Raw genomic sequence first — 25,713 nt, 5'->3', positions numbered from 1 at the left:
GTTCTCCTGCTGGCTTGCTAAATATAACCTCTACAAGAGCGCGTGTTTGGGTGTGTGACACGTTCTGACGGTCGGACCACCGTGCTGCATTGGCAATATCACAGAGTAATGGATGGTTTCTTTGGCGTGGAAAAGCTGGAACCAATGTTTCCGGTCCCAGAAAGAGAGAGAGACTCTGTTTTTATTAAATGCTTGTTTGTACGTTACATGGTGGACAATTTTTATTCTTTTGTCCATATTGCTATGTTGTCATCTATATGTGATTTGGCTGTTGATAAACTAAATGCATTTGCTGTGTAGGACCTATATGAAACAATCATATAGTTCAATATTATGTTTCAATTACTTGACAGCCAATTCAAAAAGAGGATATAAACCTTTATTTAATTCTCATTAACTAATGTTTAGGAGGAATTATAACAGAAAGTTGATTAAAACAATCTTAGCTCATTCTACTGTAGGATATATTTGACAAATAACATTTCATTAAGAATTTAAAACAACAGATATTATATATTCATTGCTGCCTGGTTAAAGATTTGTAAATTATGCTCTTCTGCCTCGTCCTCCATAAGACGAGTAAATTATGTTTGGTTTCAGTTAATAGTTTAATTTCTGAAGAACAAGCAGAACGATACTAAAGTTTACTAAGGTTTCAGCTGCTGAAACATGAGTGCTGAAATTGATGAGCTATTTTATTATTAAATCAGCTTTGCTATGTGTATTACCAAAATCACAAACTGCCACAATATGCAATAAAACAAAAATTGCTTAGTTGGTGATGAATAACAATAACAATAGTAGTTATTGTAACTTCTGATGACTCACAGTAGTGGTTTCACTGCAGCATCCTGACTTGTTCTGACATCCAGTTTATGGGCTTGTTGCAACAGTTTTGTGATGTTGGCTGAAATTTGTTCAGAGATAAGTCAGTTTATCAAATAAGATATGTTTAATAAACCTCTTTTTGAAAAAGGAAAGAAAAAGGCTAATGTTCAAAATCCTGAACGTGTAAATAATTCTTGAGTATTGAAAAATATTTAGTGATTGGTCTTGTTGCAATTAGATTTTGAAAGCTTGACACATTGTAAATAAATAAAAGCAATGTGTTGATGTAATCTATGTCCCTTTTAAGTGAAGGAATAGTTTGCTGAAATGCACATGAAAGTCAATGTTAATAAATATGTAATGAAAAAAATTTAAGTTCAAAGATAATCTTATTGATTATTATCAGTGGTGGACACACTTCCGCTAATCACCCTACATGCTAATTGCTGAGCTAAGTTTTTTTTAATGCTAACTTTGGAAAAGCTTAGTACAGTTAGATCCTGCTAAATTAATGTAAATTTGCAATAACTTGGTTCTTTTGAGGGCAAACATCTCAATAAAATAACCTGTGTTGTTGCACACTTTATGTTATTGACACATGGTGGCTATTAGCATAGTTGCTTTAGCATTAGCTACTGAATACCATTTTAGTGTTCGCTTAGCGGATCAGCTAGATGAATTCTTGGTGAGGTGATGGACGGATGGATGATTGGTTGGTTGGTAGGGTTTTGTTAAGTACCAGCATGATATAACTGAGTTTTGGTTAACTTTGCTTCAGTGCTTAACTTTATGGTTAATGACTGGAAAGTAAGAAAAGTTACATCTAAGAATCTGCTGCTGATATGTTGGTACCAGAGAGCACATCAAATATTTAGACATCTAGTGGAGTACATACCTTGATGTTTGTGGGCTCTCTGAGCAGCTAAAGGAGGAAACGACACCCTATTAGGCAGTTGGTCATAATGTTATGCCTTATTTATCGACGTTACCTCAAACATGGACTAAGTGAGCTGAACAAATAATAGTGTCAATAGCAGTAGTATTCCTTATAGATTTTTTTTTTCCAGTGGTCTATTAATAGTAGACTACATAGACTCGTGCTGTCACGGTCTTCCTGGTCCAAAAATAGACCGAATCGGGGCGCGGAAACACAAAGCTGGGCTCTCCTGGAGTCCGGCGCTCGGTCACGACTCGGGTGTGGAAGCGTGGATGTGATTAAAGCTTGTGGAGGACGAGGCGGAAGAGCAGCTCCTGTACCACAGGCTGCGGGGCTCCGTGACAGCTCGAGCTCTCAGGGAATTCCGGTGGCCACGCGCGATGACGTGTGAGCGTTTCTCTTTAAAGCAGCGCTGCGTCCGTGTGGTGGGGGAACAGAGCAGAGCTGAGAGAGGAGAGAAGCTCGACGACAGCCGCTAAACAGAGACCGAACGGACTATAATTTAAAATAAAAAAGGAAAATAAAGCGTGGAAGAGGCTTTCTGGAACAGTTTGGCCGCCCTGTGGTTCCTGTTTCCGGGTTGTTTGGAGGAGGAAGCCGCTGGTATAAGAGGATTATAGCGCAGAGCTCTCTTCCAGCCGGCTGCTGACTCGGAGCTGCTCTAACTTGGGATACCACACAGAGGACTGCGGATATTTAACTCAGTCAGTTTTATTCTCGGAGAAATTATTTTATACACGGACAGACACGGTGAGTACTCAAAACACTGAAACAGTGTTGTTTCTTTTTCTTTTGCCATAATAAGTAAATAAATGAACACTTATGAATTTTAATTAGTGAGTGTAACTTATTGCAATTAATAATTTGGGGGAATTTTGCTGTTTTCGAAGTCATCCTGAATCACAGGTGGTTCTATTTGATCCCACGCGTGTGTACATATTCACATCCACGGTGAAGTCACATTTACCGGACTTAGTTGGTCTTTGCATCTGAGTAATTTCTCTCCCAGAAGCGATGTCTTGTTTTCTTTCTGCAACAGCTGAAGAGTTTTCAGGAGTGTTTCTTCCGTCAGTCGGTTGTCACGTCTATTTATGAATGAAAATATCTACATTTCCATGTTATTGTGAAACAAACTGGCACTATGTGTGTCACAAGAGGACATGGGGACGAGGAAAACTGCATGTGTAAGGAGATCCCACGGCATTGCGTGAGTGTGAGAGCTGGAGTGGGGGGTGGGCAGGATCACCGAGGTCGCCAGCCGTATAAAGTGAATGAATTGCTGCGACCCCCATCAACCCCCTCAGTCAATCCTTACGCACACAAAGAGCCTGACTGAAAGAAAATGATTTGCATCACCTTACTCTTTTTCTTTAAAAGAGGGGGGAGGGTTGATGTTTTGGTGCTGTCCATTAGGTTCCAGGGTTTGTCTGACCACTTATGTTTTGGTTAACGTGATTTTGTGCGTAGTTATCAGATTTCAGGCGTCCAAAAGTGACTCTAAAGCTCTTATTTATTTATTTATTTATTTATTTATTTATTTATTTATTTATTTATTTATTTATTTATTTATTTATTTATTATAAATCTAATGGATTAAGTTGTAAGGCTCATGCGTTTCACATAAGTATCCAAAACATTACGCACATATCTCTTTAGAAGAACAGTAAACAAACGTCTATTCATGGATATCTTATTGATCCCAAAGGGGATTTAAATATTACAATTTCTCGTATTAATTCAAGCCTCCCAAGTTTCTGTCCACTTATACTTTGCCTTAAAACTCCTCGTTGTTACTTTTCCCCCTAATATTTAATGCGGATTGTTTATCTTTCTTCTCTAGTGCGTAATTGTCTAAAAATTACGCATGGACATAAAGTACATAAAGTAATTTTCTGTCCGGTTTAGGAGTAAACTGAATACTCAAAGGGGCTTATAAGCCATTTTATTGCCTGTTATAAAAGACCAGAGGTCAGAAATCAGCGAAGTGTGCCAGCATGGGGTCTTTGATGGCTCACTTCCTATCACTCGGATCGATTGGCGTGGAAAACAGCAGCGGGTTTTTGTCTCCTTTGAAGTCTGAGGCTGTAAAGAGTCATCCACTCACACACGCATGCACACACTTTGTGCCTCGGCTCCACTCCGCCCCCCACTTGTCCCGTGATCTCAACAGGAGCGTGTATGAATGAACAATCGCCGCCCATTTTACTACGAGCAGTGACGAGCACGGAGGAAAATTAAAGTGACAGAACGACAAGGAGGGGCGGTGCTGTGTACAAAAAAAGTGAGTCAGATAAATTGAGTAAGCAGGAGAGATGTGTGGCGGGATTGTTTCCTCCTTTAATTTTCATTTAAATGGTTTTTCAGTTAATGCTACCATTTTGTGCTTAATTTCTAGTTTGATTTTTGATTTGATTTGTACATTTTCACTGACACATCAAGTTGTACAAAACAATTGAGACATGCATTCTGTTTAAATTGGGATTATGAAATCTTGCATACAAACAGGTTTTGTTAGTTTTATGTCTTGCCTCATAACTCCACACCCACCAGCATGAACAGGAAGGAAACGTGTGGCAGGTATGATGGTTTAAACACTCATTTTCCAGTGTTTACTAGTAAATGTTAGTGAAGCAGCCAGATTACTCTGGCTTCTCTGATGTCATCAATCAGCGTATAAACAAAGAAGCTTCATTTGTTTTTACTTGTGTTCTGTTGAAATGTTTTTTTGTAAAATTCTGCAGTGGAAATCCATACTTCATGACTTGGATTAGCTTGTGTCATGTTGTTTCACTCAGGCGGTTGCTGGAAATGGGACATTGTTCACAACAATACCAGTCTGAGTGTTTGTGCTTCAAAGTGAAACAACTTAAGAGGGGAAGTGGTCGGGTGAATGTCGTGATGAAACATCTGCCAGTGTCACACCATGCTGTTGCAGCCCTTTTTCAGTAAAAAGGGGCTGTTTTTGATCCAGAGAGTGACAAAACTGTAGAGAAGGGAGGAGAGATGCATGACAGTACCCCACACCCCTTCCAGCACTCCATCCAGTCAGAAGCTAAAACGCAAGTTCTCCTCTCCCACCGCTTCAGTGTCAGCAGAAAGTTTAAACTTTAAAGGGAGTCGATCAAAGCCTTTTCATTTTCTCTCTATGAACGTATGACGCTGTGTGGAGCAGATGCACTTGACAAGACTGCAATATTGGCATTTTTTTATTCGTTTTTGGTAGTTTTAAGGTGGAAAATCTTTTTAAAATGGTAAATGGACTGAACTTTAAGTGTGGAATTCTTTCGTTCCCTGCAAGAAGGCTATTTGTGGATTCAGGACTTTAAAGATTTGAGGCAAGAGCCTGGTTCAGAACACTTTAGACCTTCTTGTTCTAGTCTATCCAAAACCAGAATAACAAGCTGGTATTTACTAGCTAATTAGTCAGGCTATCCACTCTTGTAGCCAGGCTGCACTCGGCTGCTTTACAGACACATTGCAGCATGCCAACTATAATTTTAAAACAATGTTGGCCTTTTAGCTTCCCCACCATGACAGTCTGTGGTTTTCGTACCTGAAAACATTTCCAGCTAAATGTCTGTCTTGTGAGAGAAAGGTGTAGAAGCCATGGTCTTTCATCCACCTGACTGACAATGTGTAGGAATGGTTAGGGTAAAGGTGGAGCTGCATTACCCTGGACTCTCTACAGCTGGAGAAAATAGCTGTTGGTCAGAAAGTGGAGTACGCTGGGACATTATTTTTGTTGATAAAGGATAATAATTTCTTGTATTTAGTAAGTCAGATGGTCAGATGAGGATCAAAATCAAACAAAATGGAATAAAGAAAAGTTCAAAGAAAATATTAGTCAATAAAAATAGAATACGTGAGATTTGAGTATTTGCGATCTATAGGTACAACCAAGTTATAAAGGATATAATGCCAAAGCCATGGAAATTAAAGGTACAAATTGACCTAAAAGTCTGTTGAGTAAGAGTTTTAGAGCAACACTGGTATGAAAGAGGTTCTAGATTGTGTGCAGTATGATTTGTAGCCAGAAAACTGACTGTCATTGCCATAAAAATGATGCCAAAACCTTTACAAGTGTATTTCTCATCCACAGCTAATAGCTTTGTTTATGGCATTTTGTTCACCTGTGGTAGAGAAAAGCATGTCGTCCGGAGGGTGAAAGGGGAATGGACTGTTTATGTCCAGCTTGTTGTACTGAGTGAGAGCTCAGGGAAAGTTTTCCTCCCTTTGTTATCTTTGGCTCTCTACCACTGATGATGGTGGGGATGCCACAGTGGAAACAGGGGTTTGTGTGACTCATACCAAAAACTACACAGACTCACACACCTTGGAAAGAATTTGCTTCCTTTCACCTCATTTTACCTCACCTCACCTCACCTCCTCTGAGTTATACCCTCGGTAACTCAGCCTGCTGGATAAATAATATCTCAAGCAGCTCAGCTGGAGATTTATGTACAAACTGCCTGCAGGAATCGGCGGCGACGGTGGTATCTTTGGAATCTCCAAACAGGCCTTGGATGTTTTCTAGACTAAACGTACAATCTGTGCTTTCGTAACGCAATGGCTCTGCCTGCGTCACAGCTCTTCTGATTAAAGATCTTGGTGCATATGAGGAAAAAAAAATAAAATAAAACACTGTGCTGGGCCATCTGTACTCACACTGTTATTATGTGTGATAAAGCTCTCCCTCTCACAAACCTATCCCTATTATTTTGTGTGTTTTGGCTCACACACAGCATGCTGATGAGGCATATTGTGAGTCCAGGGAAGGAAGAGGGAAAAAACAGGGGGGGATTAGTTGGTGTGTGTGTGTGAGGTCAGCCTCTTGCTGTAAACATGTTGATCACAAAGACCTAATATAAACCCTGATGATGAAGTCCTTCCTCTGAAGAAAGTAAAGATGCAGCCTGTTCCCCTGGTCACTGTTGGGAAGGACAAAGTTCTTAATGTTAGGTACATCACTAAGACTTTTTGAATGGATTTGGACTTGGATGTTCCTGGAATCTGACCAAATTGAGTAATGGGGATTTTTGAGATTTTATTCTTCCAATAAAAAGTGGGAGCATCTATTGTCTCAGAATGGAAAGTTTGGGGGGTTTTGGGGTTGCTGAAGCGTGGAAATCAAGACTGGAAATGATCGAGCCGCTGCCGGTTGTCAATAAGACGCCCACGTCCTCATTATCGTTACAGGTTTATCAGGAATTATTGTTGTTGCACTTTCTACTCAAGCTAAGTGTTGAGTCATCCACTTTTTCAGTTTGTCTTCCCAGATTAGTGAAGTTCTTGTTTTTGAGTCTGAAAAGAGAACTGAACTGATGTTTCCATCGGGTTTCTGTGAAAATGAAGAACAAGCAACTGGAAAGAAGAGTCATTGCTCATTGTCGCTCACGTTTACCAGAAAATAGAAAGAGGCTGATGAAGCAACCAGGAGTCATTGTTGGCGATTTGCCTTGTTTTTGCTCAGGCTTTAAATGAGTCACTCATGATGTGTGTCTCAGAGGAGTGTTTCAGGAACCATGTGGGCAAGTTTTAGCTGTTTTTTTTACACATCAATAAAGGTAAATATTTGTCAGAAGGCGAGTGAAAGCAGACGGCTAAAAACAAAGCGAGATCATCTTTTTAAACAGGAAACCACGGTCTTTGGTACCCCTTCAGGGAGGCCTACTTCCTGTGATGTGGACGACAGTTTCCTCTCCCCCTGAGCTCAGTTCCCCTTCTCTGTAACGTCACACATGCGAGCGGCTGATCTTTTTTCATGAGTGTCTATGTGAGAGCAGCCCACTAACCCAGTTATGTGCTATCAGTTTCAACCCAGATCCTTTCAAAAAAGGGCCTCATCTGTTCTTTTTGTTTCCCTGCATGTCTCCCTTTTTCCTACTTTTAAATGTGGCTTTTTTCTTTTAAAAAGATGTTAATGAACAGATTGCGTGTGAATATGCCTTTTTGTTTCTCCTAAACAAGTGAAAGCAGCTGTTAAAAGGTACAAAAAGCGCTTGGCGTCAATAAGTCTACCCCTAAAAACCAGGATGAGACATCTTAGTTGGCGCTATCCACAACAGATACCAGCAGATCCTGAATGAGAAGGTTTTGATCTTGCAAAGGACCTACCAGCAACTGGTGACTAAAACGTTAAACTATGGTTTAATCACAGACCATAAGCTTGTAAATTGATGTGAAGCTAACAATTTCTATAGTTCTTGTAGTTGTTAATAAGCTATCTTTATTAGTCAAAGAGTCTATGCGTGTTCTCTTAAGTAGGTCAATAAAATGATTAGTATCTGGATGATTCCAAGTTCTTTCTTTGTTACGAAACAGACATTTTGAGTCAAAAGTCTTCATGTACATATCCTTCGATGTACCTAACCCACTGTAGCACAGGATAACAGTCATGCTATACATCCTTACGACTGGTTGCAACTCAAATGTCTACTTTGAGTCCGTCTGAGTATTTGGAAGTTGTTAGGATCAATGATACTACCTAGCCGTCAGTCCAAATAACTGTCCAAGCATTTTATCTTTGTAGATATTACTGTAGGTAATGGTGTGCTTTATTGTATGTGAAAGCTGGATTTATAGACCCCAGTAAAATGTACTCCCAAAAACTCAATTTTGAAAGACATATGTCTCCGAGAGGCCCTGAGTTCAGGTTCTAAAGTGGACACAGTGTGTATAAAACCCAGTAAAACTTACAAATTAGAACTTCTTTATCTTTTTCCACCAAAGGTACACTTAGTGAATGTACGGCCTTTATCTGCTTGTTCTTTTAGTGTTTGAATTCATGAAATGGAGAGAAACACATTATCTTAACGCTTGTAATGCAGTAGCTAATGTAGTAGCTAACAACCACAACAACAGTGAAATCCCATTGGTTTCCTGACTTGGACCAAAACACACTTAACCTCAGATGTGAAGACAATTTCAAATTTGAACTTTGACTACTGAGGCAAATAGATTCTTTCTGGGGTTTACCCTATTAAGTGAATGTTCCTGGGATGTCTGGTTTCAAACATATTCCCCCAGATGGATGAAACTGTACAAAACATGAAATGCATTTTAGCTCCTTTTGGTTCCAAATGGATGGATTTAATTATAGAAAGAGAGGAGTGTTCAACTTGCTGTGTCCTCATTTGACCTGAGGATCATCATTGGCACTGCGTTCTCTGGCTTTTCCTAAGCGTGCGTGTTTAAGGAGGCAGGCGTGATGAAGTTAGCCCCCATCACTGGCTAGGATCGGCATGTGCTGACGTTTGTTCATGCACAAACAAAGAAAAAAAAAACATGCAGGGGAGGACGGATGTGAGGGAGAGAGAAGAATTTGGTGTTTCCTCCAGAACACGATCTCTATCTGGGACTGATTATGTAATGGCCAAATGGAGAAGAGAGCGTGAGGGAAGGCGGAACAAGATGAGGAGAGAGACACAAAAAAGAGCCAAGCTTGGTCTTTCCGCTCCCCAGAACTCCTCTCCTGCCTGTTCTCCAAACCTAACCGGCAAATCAAACTGGCTCTCCAGTAACTGTTATACAATGTCTTTTACATTCAGCGGCATCATGCTCACTGCTGAACACTCTTGATGTTTTCTGTCTGCTAGTGTTTGCCTCGGCATCACGAAGCTCTGTAATGTCACACTGACGTTATTGTTGTGTCACTGAGGAGAATAAAAACAGAATCACAGCTAGTGCTCTCTGTCCCACAGATGGATATTTTTTGCTGCGAATGTCGTCACCGCCTGCTTGCTCCTCTCTGGTCTGGCGGAAGATCAGAACGAGGCAGCGGTTGGCATGGCAGGCTAAAAACCGACTCAGACTCCCTGTTAGTTTTTCAACCGTTTGTTCCTCTTTGCTCCAGGCGACGATGGTGCTAACCTTTCCGTATAAACCGGGAATGCCACATTTCTGAATTTCTCTTTACTTCCTTGGCTACACCCACACAGCTGATGTTTTTTGTTTTAGGGGGCAGAGGAGAGGGGGATAATTGGCAAGCACAGCAATGAGGGTGTTGACAGGAAGAACACTTTGATGAGTGCCGTCATTTGAGGGGGATTTCTGTTCAACAAGATGTAGCATGGGGGGATTTTCTCATATTAGGTTTATCATCTGGATGTGTTTTTATTGAGAGAGAGTGGAATTCTTTTGATTCTTCTCTTTCTATTTTGTTTTGATTTTAAGAGTTCACAGTGAAATGCCGCAGTTGTGGTTGTGTGGTAGAAGTGAAAGTAATCACTCCCGTTCGCACACTTATCACTTTCAAAGTGATAAGTTAATTTGAGCTTTTAGGATGAATTGAATCATAAAGCTTGTTAACTTGCAATTTGGCGGTTTGATTTCTGTCGCAGCATGAAACCCCCCTCCTTGTAGCTCAGCACATCCTGTTTGTATATCTAAACACTCTCGATTTACCTCGTGTAGTGAGCAGAGCAGACATGACATCACATAGTCCGAGAAAATTCCCACCGCTCTCGCATCAGCGGTGATGCAGAAAGACGCCCACGGTCACCTGACTGTAAGTGGCGTCCTGAAGGGAGGCGGAGCTTTGCGGCCGCCGCTTTCGGGGAAGCCCTTTTCCAGATTGTTGAGTCATCGGCGGGGTGGAAGGGGAAGGGGTTCCCCCCCAAAAATTAACAGAGTAATCATCGTGCGAAATCTCACAGATTGTCCTGTAGGTGGTGACGTTGAGGTGATAAAACCTGAGCTGGAATCTAACACCACGGTTTGATGTCTACGTTCACGATCTTGTTTCACAAGACTGAGTTTCTCACACTCAGCTGCTGGTGTAGCTGTGAGCAAACAGATAGCCAGGGTAGCAACTGGAGTAGACTGTTTGGTCGCAACACACATAAACACACACCCTCTGTAAAAGAAGTAATTATAGCCTGGTCCCTGTGTCCCCGATTGCCCTCAGTGGTTCAGTCTACTGTCTGCTTCCCTCGTTTTCTGAGTTTTATTAAATGTTTCCTCACATGTAATGGTCGACTTGGCCAGCTCAACTCTTCCTCTTTGTGACATCAGTCCTGTTTGTGATTATTCGCCTGTTAACTTGCTCAGTCAGTCTCACCATTGTGTCAGTGTGAGGAGAGAATCCCAATGGGTCACCCTCCCAGCTTATTTAACCCTTCTCCTCCTGGTTTTCCACAAAGTCCAGTTTACTGTTTCTGAAGTTAGAAAAAAAGGAAACTTCACACTGGTTAACCAAACTAGAAATCTGTTTGCTAAAGTTGACTTTAAAATACTTTATTTGGAATTTCTTCTTAAATTTAAAAGATGTTGAAATAATTCAAATCCAACATTTTTTCCCCCAAATTATTTTAATTAAATACATGTAATCAGGTAGGTGTAGACTTGGATAAAAATGCTAATGTAGTTACTTTGATTTCAAAAATGATAATTTTTAAAATTCTAATTTTATTAATATTAACTGTATAATAATTATTATATGTGAACCAACTAAGCAACCATCTGTTCAATAAATGCATTTCTATTTACATAAGAGAAGAAACAGATATATTCCCTCATTACCATTTAGTTATTTATAGTTTATCAGTAAACAAGTTGCTAGTTTATTAGTCTGGCTATCTGCTCTGTTAGCAGCTGCAGTCAGATGTTAAACCCACTTCCCTCTTATTATGGCATTTCTGTTGTTGTTTTTCCATATTATGCCTGTGTTTTTACAACTGGAAATACATCCAAAAAGACAAATTTGTTGTTGAATATTTTTAAAGCCTTGTATCGGTCCGGCGGAAAACTTTATCAAGTTTTTCAAATCTTGTATCTTGTTATGGGAGCCGGCCCATGTTCTAACTTTTGTGTTTATATTGATCAACAGTTCATAAGCAGGATTTTAAATTATCCTGCTGTATTTTCTAGACGAAATACAGCTCTATATCTCCCATCACAACCTTACTAGATCGTCCTTGGCCTTAGATTAATGAACAAGCTGTATATTTCACAAATTCATTTAGTTTGCCTTGTATGTAAAAAAAACAAAAAAAAAACTGGTTTGTAATTGAGACATAAAACGTTACAAAAATGGAAAGAAACTTTGTAAGACTTTTTCTACATTGTACAGAGTCTGGTGACATGGAAGGAACAAAACCGTGGCCACGACTCACTAACTTGTGGGAACGACTTGTTTAATTTATGGCAATGACTTATTTTATTATATTGTAGCACTTTTTTACCTCTGAGTACTGCCTCATGTTGATTTTATGACAGCTTGACAACAAAGTGCTTTCTGTTTTCCAGGTCTGAAGAGATGATTGGCAGCTGAAGAGGAGATTTGACAGAACTGTGAATCAATAACTCGGTGCTAACTCTGAAAGGTGAGCCCAGCTGGAGTGTTTGCATCAGAGGGGTCTTGACAGCTTCTGCCGGCCTATCTTCGCTCCACAGTAGCATCTGGTGGAGCCTGATCCTTTGTGGTGGGGTGGGTGAGATAGAGACCGTGGGCTGTTTATGTGTCTGTGTGTGGAGCGAGCGGGCTTTAAATAGAGAGCGGCGTCCAGAGTTAGTGAGGGAAGAGGAACTGGTGGGAGGAACCTTTACGCTTGTCCAAAGCTAATTTGGGAAAGCTAGTGGAAGAGTGCTGCACTCTGCTGAGCAAGAGGAGTGACTCATAACCTTGTCTGGTACACTCCAACTAAAAGCAATTTCATTCAGTGAGTAGTGTTTTTAACATCTTAATCAAAATTAATAGCTGATTTTAAATTTAGGGTTTTGTAAAGCCTTAACCTGCTGATTCTGCTTTCAGCTGACTATAATTTCTCTTTAAGCTCTTTAATATAGGGCGAGCAGAGACAGTCACTGTACAACAGGTTTTATCTTTTATTATATTGGACAAAAATAATTGAGTTGACATCTTTAAATAGTCTTTAGTGTTTATTATAGCAATTAGTGGTTTACATTGCTAATGCAACTGTCTCAGTTGTTAATTTCCTAGAAAACAGACTCCTATCTTAAGTCTGTTTCCAAATTCAGCATGCTCTATGACAGAGGTGGAAGGATTTGGAAGTATAAACTACAGCTTTTATGTAATGTATATCAACATTGTTTTGCTCTCTCTCTTTCTCGCAGCCTCATTGAACTACAAATGTTTCTCTACATTTTATAGAAAGCGGTGTTTGTTAAAAATGGAGTCAGAACTAAGATCTTTAAAGCACCTTTGTGAAAATGAATGGTTTTCCATTTAGTAGTAAGTTTCATGCTACTAGATTTATCTTAAGGAGCCTGGTACCGTTTACATGTGATGGGATCATTTATCGAAAAGAGGTTTCAGACTCTGGTTGTCAGCTGATTTCTTCATCCACTTGTACTAGTTGACACATTTTAGAAATTTTATATCAGTAAATATTTACAGAGATAAAAAATAAGTTGGATTTTTGTCTGATTCAGATTAATAGTTATGCTTTTCAAGTTGTGTCTTCTTTTTGGATCTTCTTACCTTTTTACTTCTTGTCTAGTGCATTTTAAGTCTACAGAGCTGTGTCTTTCTCCTTTGTGCTTCCACCTCCACTGTTTTCTTTTGTGTGGTCTCTGTGTGTGTGGGAAGGTGTATGGGTGTTTTCATGGCACTGTTCCCACTCTCCGTTCCATCTCTTCTCCTTAATCTATCCTTCCATCCTGTTCAGACCGTCTGTCGCTGCTGGCCCCCTTCTCCTCATCTCTATCACGCCTGCTGTAATGAGATTAAACTTTAGTGTATGCACTGGGCACACACACACGCACACACACAGATCCAGTTAAGGAGAGCCCAGGCTTCTCTAAAGCAGCACAAGCCTGATGCCACAGTGCAGCTTGGCTTGTTTCCAATGCTGCACACTCTTGGCACGTGACCAAAGCCTCTCACTCTTAGTCTTTCCCCTCTATCAGGAGCTCCATGCTTAGGATTACAGTAACACCAGATCTGTCTTCATAGGTGAGCTCCCAACAGAGCCATCTGGGCCTCAGAAATAATCCCATTCTGTGCCAGATAACTCACTGCCGCCTCCTACTGGCTCAAGTATACAAATAAACCAGTGACAGACAAAGAAATTAACTAAATTTAGCATTAGGGAGTAAGATGTAGCCATTGAATAGCATCCAGCATAAAATCTGCCCTAGTAGGTCACTCTCCTACCCGGTCCCCTCTCAGCTGACACAACACTGTCTCTCTGTAACTACTCCATATAATGGAGAGAGCCCAGTGGCATTTGTTGACTTTTCAATGAGCCTCTGTGTTACTCACTCTCACACAGGCTCTTCTGTTTCTCTCTCTGCAGCCAGTTGGCATTCGAGGCTCCTGGTGCTGAAGACAGGGGAGTCAGACGTTGCAGATTTTCTCAGTGTTGGAGTGAGGCCCTCTCTGTGCTGCAGTGGAGGGCTTCACAGATACAGCTAGTCTGGTGAGTAACTATCACAGCTTTTTAGATGCAACAAAAGACGAGATTCTGGGTTGAAATGATTATGTTGGATTGAAAAGTGTGTTCGTATTAATGAGGTGGGTGTTGCTGATTTCCAGGCTGGATGCATCACACAGTGGAGCAGTTAAGCGGGCGAGGCACACGGGACTCCTTCCCTCTGGACGGACTCAACCGGGGGCCATGGCATCCCGTGAGCGGCCGCGCCTGGCAACCAACTGCCAGGTTTGCAACCATGACAACCAGTACACAATCTTTCCTCTTTGTTTACTGTAAAGTGACAAATCTAGCTTAGAGCTATAGCTTGGAACAAAGTCCTACCAATTTCACTTTAGTTTAGTTACAAGCCTGAAAACCAAGGAATAATTTTCATTTATTTTCCTAAACAACAAACCAAACCCCCAGGTTACAAACTGCGATCTTGTTGTAGACGACTACTTTCAGGAAAAAGTTCAAAAACCACTAAACCTATTAGCAAAGAACAAAAACGGCCTGCATTTGCTGAAGTCTACTTCTGTTCTAAACAACCTAAAGTAGTAGAAATTACAGATATTGTACTTCCTTTGACTTCATTTAAACATTTCAATGACACTGAGAACATCAAATACAGTAACAGCACACCAAAGAAGGCCCCAGACAAACCCGATCCATTTTGGCATCTGTTTACTGCCAGGCTGGCTTGTGATTTCCACTACATGCTCATGCGTGAAAACTCGATCTTGTGTGTTCAGTAGATAGAATCCTCAAGTTGGAGCCTTTGAGTCAAGTAAGAATCTGATTGGAATGTGAAAAGTCTGATCAGAACAAAACAACACAGTCATTGTGTGTTGGGCTTTACTGTTAGAAAAACAGTAACATTTTTTAGTTTCTTCTGCATGGTCAACAATTGGGGCCAATTCAGATGAAAACTGCCTGATTCAATATCAACTCACCTTTTACTAAATAGTCAAAGAGACAAAAACTATTGATTTTTTTGCACTTAAACACCAAAGAGGTTGTATATTTCTCAGATTTAATGGAATATAGATTGTAGAAGTGCAAATCCGCAGATTGCTAGAGTGATTATCACTATATTTTAGCAGTACAAGCATCCATAGAATCCAAGTCAGTAAATTTTTGTGACATAAAACTTCAAGTGTGAATTTGAAAGCAGATTTTGAGCCATTCATTACTTTTTCTGTTTCCAATTAGGTGTTCGCCTGCAATGAACCAACCGCAGCTACTTCACCATCTACCTCCTGCAGCGCTAGGTGGATTAAACCATCACAGTAAATACTTAAGTAATGGGTAAGAGCTCCAAGAAACAAAATTCAAGTACTGGTCTCCTTGAATTAACTTCTTGATGTTTTACAAATGTCTCATCTATAGATGTTTCACCAATGTTCAACTTTTATTTGAATGTCCAGGCCGATGCGGGGAGAAGAAAAGCTTGATCTCCCACCAGCAATGTTCCCAGGAATGCATCGGGAGCAGCAGAGGGCTCCCCCTCAACATCTTCATCCTCCCCCTCCTCCTCACAGAGTATGGGAACAGCAGTACGACTCCCACCATCCCCCTCATCCCCATCCGGTTCTGTCCCTGCCCAACGACCACGCTATGCGTCTCTTTAATGGTTACCCCGGTAGCGGCGCACATCTGCTCAACCCACATCTTCCTCCTAACCGACCAAACCCACTGCTGAAGGTGAGGGGGGAAACCAAAGATGACACTCGCTATGCTTCAAGAAACAAATGAAGCGTTCATGTTTTTTCAGTTGGTTTCATCATCTGCTTTGGTTTGGGGGGTTTTTCAGGATCCCCAGGGTCCACCACTGCTGGGAGAAGAGATGCGGGCTCAGGTGCACCAGGTAGGAGCCTCTCTAATTGGCTGTGACCTTGTTTCTTCATTATACAGATAAAAGACAAACTCAAGTCAGGCATTCACTGATTCAATGACAAGAGACATTCTAGTTAAACTATCGATGAGCTTCTCTGATATTTCTATTAACATTCATTTCTGCACACAGCAGAGAGGCTACCCGGGGAAGATGCTGGGGGGTCAGCTGAAGAGACCAGGTCCTCCTCTGGGGGAGCATTCGGTCATCCAACACACTCCTCCAGTGTCCCATCACATACCTCCTCATCCAGTAGTCGAGGACACCCCCAGTCCCAGCAAGAGGAGAAAGAGTTTGGATCAGGTACACAACAGCGTATTCCTGCTTATCCTGTCACCTTGCCTGTCCTCCAGTGTCTGATTGTTCAGTTTGTTTCTTTAATGCTTCAATCTATGTGCAGGTGTCCCACGCAGGGTTGCAGCATTTTTCTGGCCAGTCTCCATCATCGTCTCAACAGCAAACTCCAACTCACCACCATGCCCTAAAACCTGCTTTCTGGAACCCCATCCATAAGGACAATGGCGTCCCCTGGAAGCCCCACACATCTGACAGAAAACATCCACAAGAGTATCAGGTACAAACAGATGCAGAATCTTTATATTTCATTTTTAGCCTCATTGTTTTGGTGTAGGGTTGATTGTTTTCCTTCTTGTGCTCTGGTTTATCAGGACAGTAATAAACAAGGGATGTGCAGCTACACCTCAAAGACCTCTCCCAACTCCTCCAGTCCTACTAACCTCTCACCCCATCCTCCGAACTCATCTTCGGGAGGCTACCACCAGGGATGTGCTCCCCACCTGCAGAAAGATATGCTACAACCTCAGGCTGTGAATCATCACTCCCCTCATTCCTCCTACCCAAATCCAAGCTCCAAACTGGATCTGGGCTCCTCCTGCCAGGCTGTGGAGCCCCGTGGTCTAAACAAACAGAGAAGCCAGCTCGGTGGGGGCCACACACCGCCTACTCCAACCAGGGGAGACAAAGATCATCGGGTAAGAGCTCAGTCGTCACCAGCAAACGCTTCTGCAACCAGCAACAAAAACAACAGCAGCAGCAGCAGCAGTGTGCCTTACTGCCACTACCAGCCTCACCCGGGGCTACGACACCCTGGTGCTCTTCCACCCCCTTCTCCTGCCAGCAGCACCTCAGTACCTCAGCAGCAGCAAAGTGGTCCCAGTGAGGCTTGGAGATACCAGAGCAGACCCAGCAGTCATTCCCTGGTGAGTAGAAGTCAGTCAAGCATGTATGAGAGGCAGTAATGGACTAGATGTGCAATAATGGACTAGGAATGTCAAAACCTGCTTCATAAACCGAGCAATTTGTTTTGAACGTCATAACTTGTAATAGCTAGATTTCAGCTCCGTTCTAAAGCACAGTTCTCCAGTATACAGAGCCAGAACAAACTGTTTTACTCTGTCATTGTTTTGGATAAAATAAATGACTCTTTTAAAAAAAAGTCAGCCACCAAAACTGGCAGCATACGACACACACAATGAGGGATGTAGCTGATAAAATCAGACACCACACCAGTGATTTCAGGAGTGTTGCATCTCCAACCAGCCTTAACATACAATTTATTTGGCTTGAGAAACAAGTTTATCAACGTGAATTGTGCCTTTAAAATTGGAAGTAACACCAAGTGATGTAACTTTTTGTTTGTTTTTCAGGAGTCGAGGGTCTACACGCCTCCAGGTCTGCTACCTCAACCACAGCAGAGCCACAATCAGGTTGTAGACAGTCGACTTTCAGGTTCCCATCAGCATCAGCGCCACATCAGTCCCTCTGTGCCCCCAACCAACTCCACCCGAACGCCTGTCATCACATCCAACCCCCCCATGTCGCTGTCCTCCTGCACTAACAGCCGCTACACCAGCAGCTCAGACAGAGTTACAGTGGCTAATGTCTCTTCGAGGCCTATGTCACCCCCTGGTGGTTGCTCTGTGAACAACCGCACAAGTCAAAACAGTTGGAGAGGAATGACGGATCCAAAGACCCAGAACTCCACCAGCCCCAAATCTCAGATGGATGCTCTGCTGCAGCCAGGTTGTCAGAGAAGCCGGGCTCAACAACAAGACCAGCCCAAACCTCAACACCAGGAATCTACAAGATCCCTGCCTACCAATGGGAAGATGTCATACTATGCTCAGGCTAACCCCCAACAACCTCCTCGTCAATTTTCCTCATCATCTTTGTTCTCCTTGGGGAACCAAAGAGTGGAGGACAGTGTAATCACAAGAAGAGATTCAAATCCTCTTCCCAGTTCCCCATCTACATACTGCCCAGTTTCTCTTCCTTCTGTCAACACTTTGTCTCAAGGATCCAGACCGAATCATCAGCCGCACTCCACATCGACACAGATGTTCTCCACTCCACAAGCTTCAACTTCTGTCCCTCAGTCGATGGGAGATGTCTTAGATAAGCTTGATGCCGAGCTGGAGGGGCATATGCAAGCCGAGGAGCGGCGGAGGAGAGACCGAGAAGAGCAAGAGAGGAAAAAGGAAGAGGAGAAACAAAAGAGAGAGTTGGAAATGAGACGAAAGCTGGAGGAGGAAAGACAGAAGAAACAGCAGCAGGAGGAGGAAAGGAAAAGAAGAGAAATGGAAAAAATTCTTATGGAGAGAAAAAGAAGGGAATTGGCAAAACAGGAGGAAGAGAGGAAAAAGCTGGAGTGGGAAAAGAGAGAGCAGGAAAGGAAGAGGAAAGAGTGGGAGAGACAAGAGGAGGAGCGAAAGAGGAGGGATGCTGAGAGGCTGGAAAGAAAGAAGAGAGAAATTGAAAGGGCTAAGGAGGAGAAGAGAAAACTTGAGGAGGAAAAAAGGATGGAGCAGAAGAAGGAGGAAAGCCTCTGCAGTGCTAAAGGAAAAGAGCAGACTGCCATTGAAAACCTGGAAAGACTTCTCTCTGGAAACACCCCCACAGTGCCCCCACCTCCTCCGCTCTCCGTTCCTACGCCTCCCTCAGCTGCACCACCCTCCATTTCCCAGGCGTCACCTCCATACCCCTGGCTCAGTCGTGGCGGTGTACCTCCTGCTCCGACTGCCCAGACCCCCAGCTACCCCACAGAGAGGCTACGGCCTCCTCCCCTCACACCTCAGACTGAGTACGCCAGAGAGAAGCAGCGGCTCAGGGAGATGGGGAGTAACTGCGGTGGTGGCACAACATTTAATCCCTCAACACTCAATACCTCAGGGATGAACCAGCCCGTACACCCCAGCAAACCCCCAGCAATGCAAGCAGCACCCAACCAATCCAAAGACTCCGGCAGGGAGAGAAACCTCCCTGCCTTGGCAATTAGAGAGCCCCCCAAACTTTATCAGGCATTTTCTAGAGACAACCTCCCCTTGCCGCCTCTGTCATCAAGCTCAGCCGTCACCAGGGGAATCAACAAGAAGTTGACTGAAAGCAGTTGGGAAAACAATGGTACCGAATCGGACAGTGCTCAGTTTGAGGAGGAGCCCTCTGAAATGTCCACAATGCTCCCTGATGGTCTGGCTAACATTATGGCAATGCTGGATGAATCGATCAAAAAAGAGGAGGAACTTTACAGCAGTGAGAAGAACGGGTGTGCAGCTCTTATACACAATTTTATCCCAGGTGCTGATCCCATGAAGAGCTACCTGTGTGCCCCAGACCTGATCCCAGCCACAAAGCATCAGCCTAATCAGGAAGATTTGGGATCAAATCCAAGCCCACCTGTGCTCAGCCGGCAAGGCTCTCTGGCATCGCCTTGTAGCCGAACCTCATCCCTTGAAGAAGAGGAGGACTACCATAAGGCAGCCCCAAGCGTTCCTCTGAGCACCAAGCCAACTGTGGACATGGAAATTGGAGTAGGGAATACAAACTACCGCCACAGTGACCTGGCTAAGCTCTATGGCCTCCCAGAGCAGATCAGAAGCGAAGCTGATGAAGAATCTGAGGAGGACTCTGAGGCCCCATCTTGTTCTCCGCCTCCTCAAAGACCCCACCTCCATCAGACGGGGGTAAATAGTACGTTTAAGTCTTTGGCGACACTGTTGGAAAGCCAGAAGTATGCTTATCGAGGAGGGCCTTTTGGGAGACCACCTCCATCCGCTCTGGTTGGTGTCAAATATTCCTCCTCGCTGTCGCTTGGCCCTGATATCTGCCGCCAGCAGCAAGGCAGTTCTCCCACGAGTGATTCAACAAGCCCACCATTCAGTCCTGCTGTCCCATCTCAGAAATCCTTTCCTCATTCACTACTGGAGGATAAGAAGATAAAAACAGAGGACAGTGACGTGTGGACAGATGAGGGAGAGATGGAGGAAAGGGTGAATTCCATGGAAGAGAGGAAAACCATAAAGCCCATTAAGGTCATCAAGACCGAAAAAGAGCTGACCACCATCTCAGAGTCTTCTCTGAAGGAGCTGGGAAAGAGCTGTGAAGTCATGCTGTGTCGACATTCACTTGATAGATCCGACCGTCAAGTGAAGTCTGAGGACAGAGACAAACCTGAGAAAGTGAAGGAGCACAAAGACAAGAAAAGAAAACATGGTCACAGCCACAGCAGCAGGAAACACGAAGACAAGAAGGAAAGGAAGAAGCACAGAGAGAAGAGAGACGATGCTTCTTCTTCGTCGTCATCCTCCAGCTCCAGCCACAAACGCCACAGAGATGGCAAGAGCCACAAAGATAAAAAACACCGTAGAGTTCTGGGTGATCTCAATCTCCACAGGCGAGAATCTGAGAAGGATCGAGTTCATTGTGAATCGGATAAAAAGAAACGGAAAGATGGCGCTGGCTCCTCTAGCGAGCGTGCAGCATGGACCTCGAGTCCAGGGGAAGTGTCTTCTGAACACAAAAATGGCACAGACGCCGGCTCGTTATTAGGTTCCAAAGACTTGCTGAAATTAAAGGCGCTTACGGACGGTCCGCCCAAGGAGCTGAAGATTCGGCTCATCAAAGTGGAAAGTGGGGACAGGGAGACATTCATCGCCTCAGAGGTGGAGGAGAAGAGGATTCCTCTCGCAGAAATCAGCATCAAGAACACTGCAAGTGAGATTATCCGCTCCTGCAAGTAAGTCCACATGGAAGTTCAGATGTTTTCAAAGAGCTTCAATAGTATTTTTAACTATCAAATCCTAAAGTATATCCACATTTAATTTGTTCTTGTCTCCTTGTGATTTCAGGTCGGCTCGTATCAAAGGGAAATTCAAAGAGTCGTATCTGCTTCAAGCCTTCTCTGTTAAACCCATCATAAGCACAGATGAACCCATTCCTAGGGAGAAACTCAACCCCCCTACACCCAGCATCTATGTATGTCAACTTTTTAACACACTTTGTGTTTCTGATCTGTAGCATAGTGTGTTAAGTTAGAAAGCCACAGCAATGAAAGCATGTGCTGCCATCTTGTGGTGACTAAGAATCACTTTTTCTTGTTTGCAGTTGGAGAGCAAGAGGGATGCCTTCTCTCCGGTCCTGCTGCAGTTCTGCACAGACCCAAAGAATCCTGTCACGGTCATTAGGGGACTAGCTGGATCTCTTCGACTCAGTACGTTACCCAACCTGTCACCCAAAATTAAGGAAATTAGGCTTGACTTGTCGATGCACGCTATCAAAAGCATATACAATATTGCTGTAGCCTAGAAAGTGGCAACATTACACTGAAAAAAACATCAGTTTGTGTTCATAAGAGAATGTAGATTCTGACTCTCAGTCACGTTCCTCAAGATTAGAAGTCAGCAACTTCCAAAACAGGATCTTTGATGTACCACATTTAGACTTCCTGTTATCTCCTGCGGTCTTGCTCTGTCTCTCCGTTTTTCTCTCTCTCACATCCAAAGTAAAAAAGAATGTATTTAGATGGCTATGACAGACTTCGCTTTAAACATCCCCACTAACACCAAAAGTATCTAGCTTTGAGGTTTTTTTTCTTTCAGTAGGAACATCTTCAGTGAAGAGTGTTTTACTTAGCCCAATGTCGTAGCAATTTACACTGAAATATTGACTTGTAGAAATGTGTCAAGTCATCACTAATCTCCATGGGAACAGACTTTCTTATAATCTTTCATTGTTCTATATGTCTAACATTCTTTCTCAATGTTTTCAGACTTGGGACTCTTTTCCACAAAGTCTCTGGTGGAAGCAAGCGCAGACCAAGCGGTTGAGGTGAGGACTCAGGTGCAGCAGCCTGCAGACGAGAACTGGAACGCCAGCGGCACGGGTCAGACGTGGCCATGCGAAAGCAGCCGCTCCTACACCACCATCGCCAAGTATGCCCAGTACCAGGCCTCCAGCTTCCAAGAGAGCCTCCAGGAAGAGAAAGGCAGCGACGAGGAGGATGAAGATGACGAGAAGAAGCCACTCGTTGGTGCTGATGCTAACAAAGATGGCTCCAAAGAGAGCAACAAGTATGTATGGCACTAAATGCGATAGAGATTTAAAAGACTGGAATCATGTTCTAACAGCCATGTTTTTCTTAGTGGAGAGCAGAAACCTGTTGGAAAGATCATCAAATTCGGCACAAATATCGACCTGTCTGATCCCAAAAGGTAAGCAGAAGCTCAATTTTTATTTACTTTTTTAGGGATATTGATGGCTAAAGAGAGCATGTGGTGCAACTTGTTACTGTGCGTTTATTTAAACATCAGAGATGAATGTATAAGTTTGACTCTTTCGAAGCCCAAAATTGATGACATTCATGTCCAGTTCTGACTGCAACTGTTTAAAACATTTGGTATGTAAATAATGTTTGCTGAAAGCAGGCTTCATATCTGCTCAGGTGGAAGGCCCAGCTTCAGGAGCTGCAGAAGCTTCCTGCATTTATGCGCGTCGCCTCCAGTGGGAACATGTTGAGCCACGTTGGACACACCATCCTCGGCATGAACACCGTCCAGCTCTACATGAAGGTTCCTGGCAGCCGGACGCCTGGTAAACGACACTCAGACATGGCAGAAAAATGTTACAACACAGAAAAACCTTTTTTTTCCCCCAGGTCAATAAACCAATACTGCTGCTGATATTATGTGGTTTTGTTCAACAGGTCACCAGGAAAATAATAACTTCTGCTCAGTGAACATCAACATCGGCCCTGGGGACTGCGAGTGGTTCTCTGTGCATGAAGACTACTGGGAGGCCATCAATGACTTCTGTGAAAAGTGAGCAGAGGAAGATATGATGATGGTTTTGTAATCAAATATTTCAATAATCCAGTCAATTACAAATCTTTTAATTTCTCTCTACAGGCATGGAGTGGACTACTTAACAGGGTCCTGGTGGCCAGTGTTGGAGGACCTCTACAGCGCCAACATCCCAGTTTATCGCTTCATCCAGCGGCCTGGAGACTTGGTGTGGATCAATGCCGGTACTGTTCACTGGGTGCAGGCCGTGGGTTGGTGCAACAACATTGCTTGGAACGTCGGACCTCTCAACGGTAAGGGGGCGCCCTCTGGTGGCTTAATGTAGATTGAATCTGCAAGGATCTTCGTCTCATTGTTCGAAATTATGCCGACAGGCTACCAGTACCAACTGGCCTTGGAGAGGTTTGAGTGGAACGAAGTGAAGAAAGTCAAATCCATCGTTCCTATGATTCATGTTTCCTGGAATGTGGCCCGCACTGTCAAGATCACCGATCCAGACACCTACAAAATGATCAAGTAAGAACAGATTAAAATTAACAAACCGAGAAGTTATTCCACAGCTACAAATGAAACATAAACCATCCAAAGCCACTTTAAAGAAACATTTTCCAACTTCTTTCCAGACACTGCCTGCTGCAGTCCATGAAACACATCCAGATCCTACGGGACCAACTGGTAACTGAGGGAAAGAAGATTTCCTATCAGAGTCGGGTCAAAGATGAGCCTGCCTACTACTGCAACGAGTGTGATGTGAGTATTTATCAGTCAACGCCTACGACACGTCTTGCATTTCAAGACTTAGTTGCATTAATTCAATTAGGCTAATCATATTCACTTTCATGGAAATGTAAAAAATTTACCCAAAGTACCCAATTCTCTACAGACTTAAAATTTCTCAAACGGAGGTTTTCTTATCTACAATTGGGTCCTAATGGGTAAAGGAAAAATAGATATATTTTCTTGTCTTCAGGTTAGAAACTCCTTGCTTTTTTAAGCATAAATTTAAATGTATCCCTACTCATTCAAAAGTTTTTTTTCTCCATTTAAAACCTGAAAGTAGAAATAAAATCTTAGTTCTTCAAAAAAAAATTCTATATCAAAAATCACAAGTTTTCTTTTTAAGAAAAAAAATGCCTGTGTGCCTTCTAAGGGTTGTAGATCCCTGATCCAGACCTTCGTTTTGTTTGTACTGTATTCAAATTAGTCTACACTTAATTTTAAATTTCTTTAACAGCAAAAACACATTTTAAATAATTATTTTTTTTAAATCAGACAGCAGGAAAATGTGGCTTTGTGACTAATAATTATCTACCTACTGGAGTTTATTTTAGTTTGATCAAGAACTCCTCATTTTATAGGAGTTATCTGGCTAAAATAGGGAGCAGTTTAAACATTTATAGGTCTTTATGTCCATAATTCATCAAAAATGTACTAAAATAACCTAATCTAAAAACAGAATTCAGTATCAATGTTGCTAAGTCGTACCAATATCACATTATATGAATATTTTGTGGGCTTTACAAACATAATTGACGCAGGAGGCCACTGCAACGGTGCCTAACAATTTCTGCTGTGTGCTAACATGGGAAACAAACTCCTTCTGCCACAGGTGGAGGTTTTCAACTTGCTGTTTGTGACGTGTGAGAACAGCAGCAGGAAGACGTATGTGGTTCACTGTGAGGACTGCACCCGACAGCGCAGCCCCAACCTGAACAACGTGGTGGTGCTGGAGCAGTACCGCATAGAGGAGCTCATGAACGCATACGATTCCTTCGTCTTGGTGAGCAAACCTTTCCAGCTCCCATTCGTTCCGAACGGAGAATCCTCTGTCTCAGAGTGACCGTCTTAACTGTGGACTGTTTTTGTTTTTCTCACCAGGCGTCCTCCTCTCGGTGACAGAGCTCCCCCTCTAGGTCTCCTCAGCCATAACCAAAACTCCTGCAGCGACAGGACAAGAATTAAAAAAAAAAAAAAAAAAGAGACAGTTTTCACTTTGGTTTCTAAGCCCACCATTTCATTATTATCATAACTTCTTTGCTACTGCAACGATTTGCTGATCATCCAGCTGAATACGTTTACTTGTTACTGTTTACAAAATCAAAAGTGGAAAAAAAAAAAAAGAACGAAAAGAACCAAGCCGCCATCAAATCCCAGTTTACTCTCAGATGGTGCGTTGAAGCAGAAACCCTGGCAGCAGGGCAGCTGGTGCTGGCATTGAACAAACTGTGGAGGAGAAACCGTTTCAATGGCGCTTTTTTTTTTTCTGTCTTGAATACTGAAATTTGTAAATGGCGTTTGAAAATTTCGTGGGGTGCTGTCTTTTTCTAAATAATTTATTGTTTCAGTTTGTTTTTCTAAACTAGATCAGCCTAGATATATACCACATTGGCCTTGTATTTAGAAAAGAAAGAAAATGAAATTACTAATAATAGAGATATGAACATTTTTCTAAAGCATTAAGTATTTTAAAAATTACAATTTTTTGGAATGCTTCAAAAAAAAAAATACGGGTTTTAGCAACAGTTTTTTTAAGGGGAGGGGTTGAGTTGGTTGGATTTTTGTTTTCAGATGCTTGTATTTGTTGTA

General features: G+C 42.5%; 1 protein-coding gene across 6 annotated transcripts in view; it reads left to right on the top strand.

Moving 5' to 3' along the window:
* kdm6ba (lysine (K)-specific demethylase 6B, a) overlaps positions 1 to 25,085 on the top strand; it is a 107,051-nt gene extending 81,966 nt beyond the window's left edge. For 2 of the 6 annotated variants that reach the window (XM_044097436.1, XM_044097438.1), the window contains 21 exons: positions 12,011 to 12,087; positions 14,023 to 14,145; positions 14,262 to 14,385; positions 15,352 to 15,447; positions 15,567 to 15,843; positions 15,953 to 16,006; positions 16,166 to 16,336; positions 16,434 to 16,607; positions 16,702 to 17,253; positions 17,701 to 21,065; positions 21,178 to 21,304; positions 21,434 to 21,539; positions 22,098 to 22,398; positions 22,471 to 22,539; positions 22,770 to 22,918; positions 23,031 to 23,145; positions 23,233 to 23,420; positions 23,502 to 23,643; positions 23,751 to 23,877; positions 24,737 to 24,907; positions 25,006 to 25,085. In XM_044097436.1, coding sequence (XP_043953371.1) covers positions 14,267 to 14,385; positions 15,352 to 15,447; positions 15,567 to 15,843; positions 15,953 to 16,006; positions 16,166 to 16,336; positions 16,434 to 16,607; positions 16,702 to 17,253; positions 17,701 to 21,065; positions 21,178 to 21,304; positions 21,434 to 21,539; positions 22,098 to 22,398; positions 22,471 to 22,539; positions 22,770 to 22,918; positions 23,031 to 23,145; positions 23,233 to 23,420; positions 23,502 to 23,643; positions 23,751 to 23,877; positions 24,737 to 24,907; positions 25,006 to 25,023 — 6,321 coding nt within the window. In that variant the 5' untranslated portion in view covers positions 12,011 to 12,087; positions 14,023 to 14,145; positions 14,262 to 14,266 and the 3' untranslated portion in view covers positions 25,024 to 25,085. Of the gene's footprint in view, positions 1 to 1,984; positions 2,516 to 12,010; positions 12,088 to 12,115; positions 12,424 to 14,022; positions 14,146 to 14,261; positions 14,406 to 15,351; positions 15,448 to 15,566; positions 15,844 to 15,952; positions 16,007 to 16,165; positions 16,337 to 16,433; positions 16,608 to 16,701; positions 17,254 to 17,700; positions 21,066 to 21,177; positions 21,305 to 21,433; positions 21,540 to 22,097; positions 22,399 to 22,470; positions 22,540 to 22,769; positions 22,919 to 23,030; positions 23,146 to 23,232; positions 23,421 to 23,501; positions 23,644 to 23,750; positions 23,878 to 24,736; positions 24,908 to 25,005 lie in introns of those variants that run through there. The other 4 variants (XM_044097441.1, XM_044097435.1, XM_044097439.1 and 1 more) reach the window with 4 other exon arrangements.
* The last annotated feature ends 628 nt before the right edge of the window (positions 25,086 to 25,713 follow it).

The sequence above is a fragment of the Gambusia affinis genome, linkage group LG18 (assembly GCF_019740435.1).
Source record: "Gambusia affinis linkage group LG18, SWU_Gaff_1.0, whole genome shotgun sequence".
NCBI classification, from domain to species: Eukaryota; Metazoa; Chordata; class Actinopteri; order Cyprinodontiformes; family Poeciliidae; genus Gambusia; species Gambusia affinis.
Note: the sequence above shows the minus strand (reverse complement) of the source record. Positions and strands in the feature narration are given on the sequence as shown.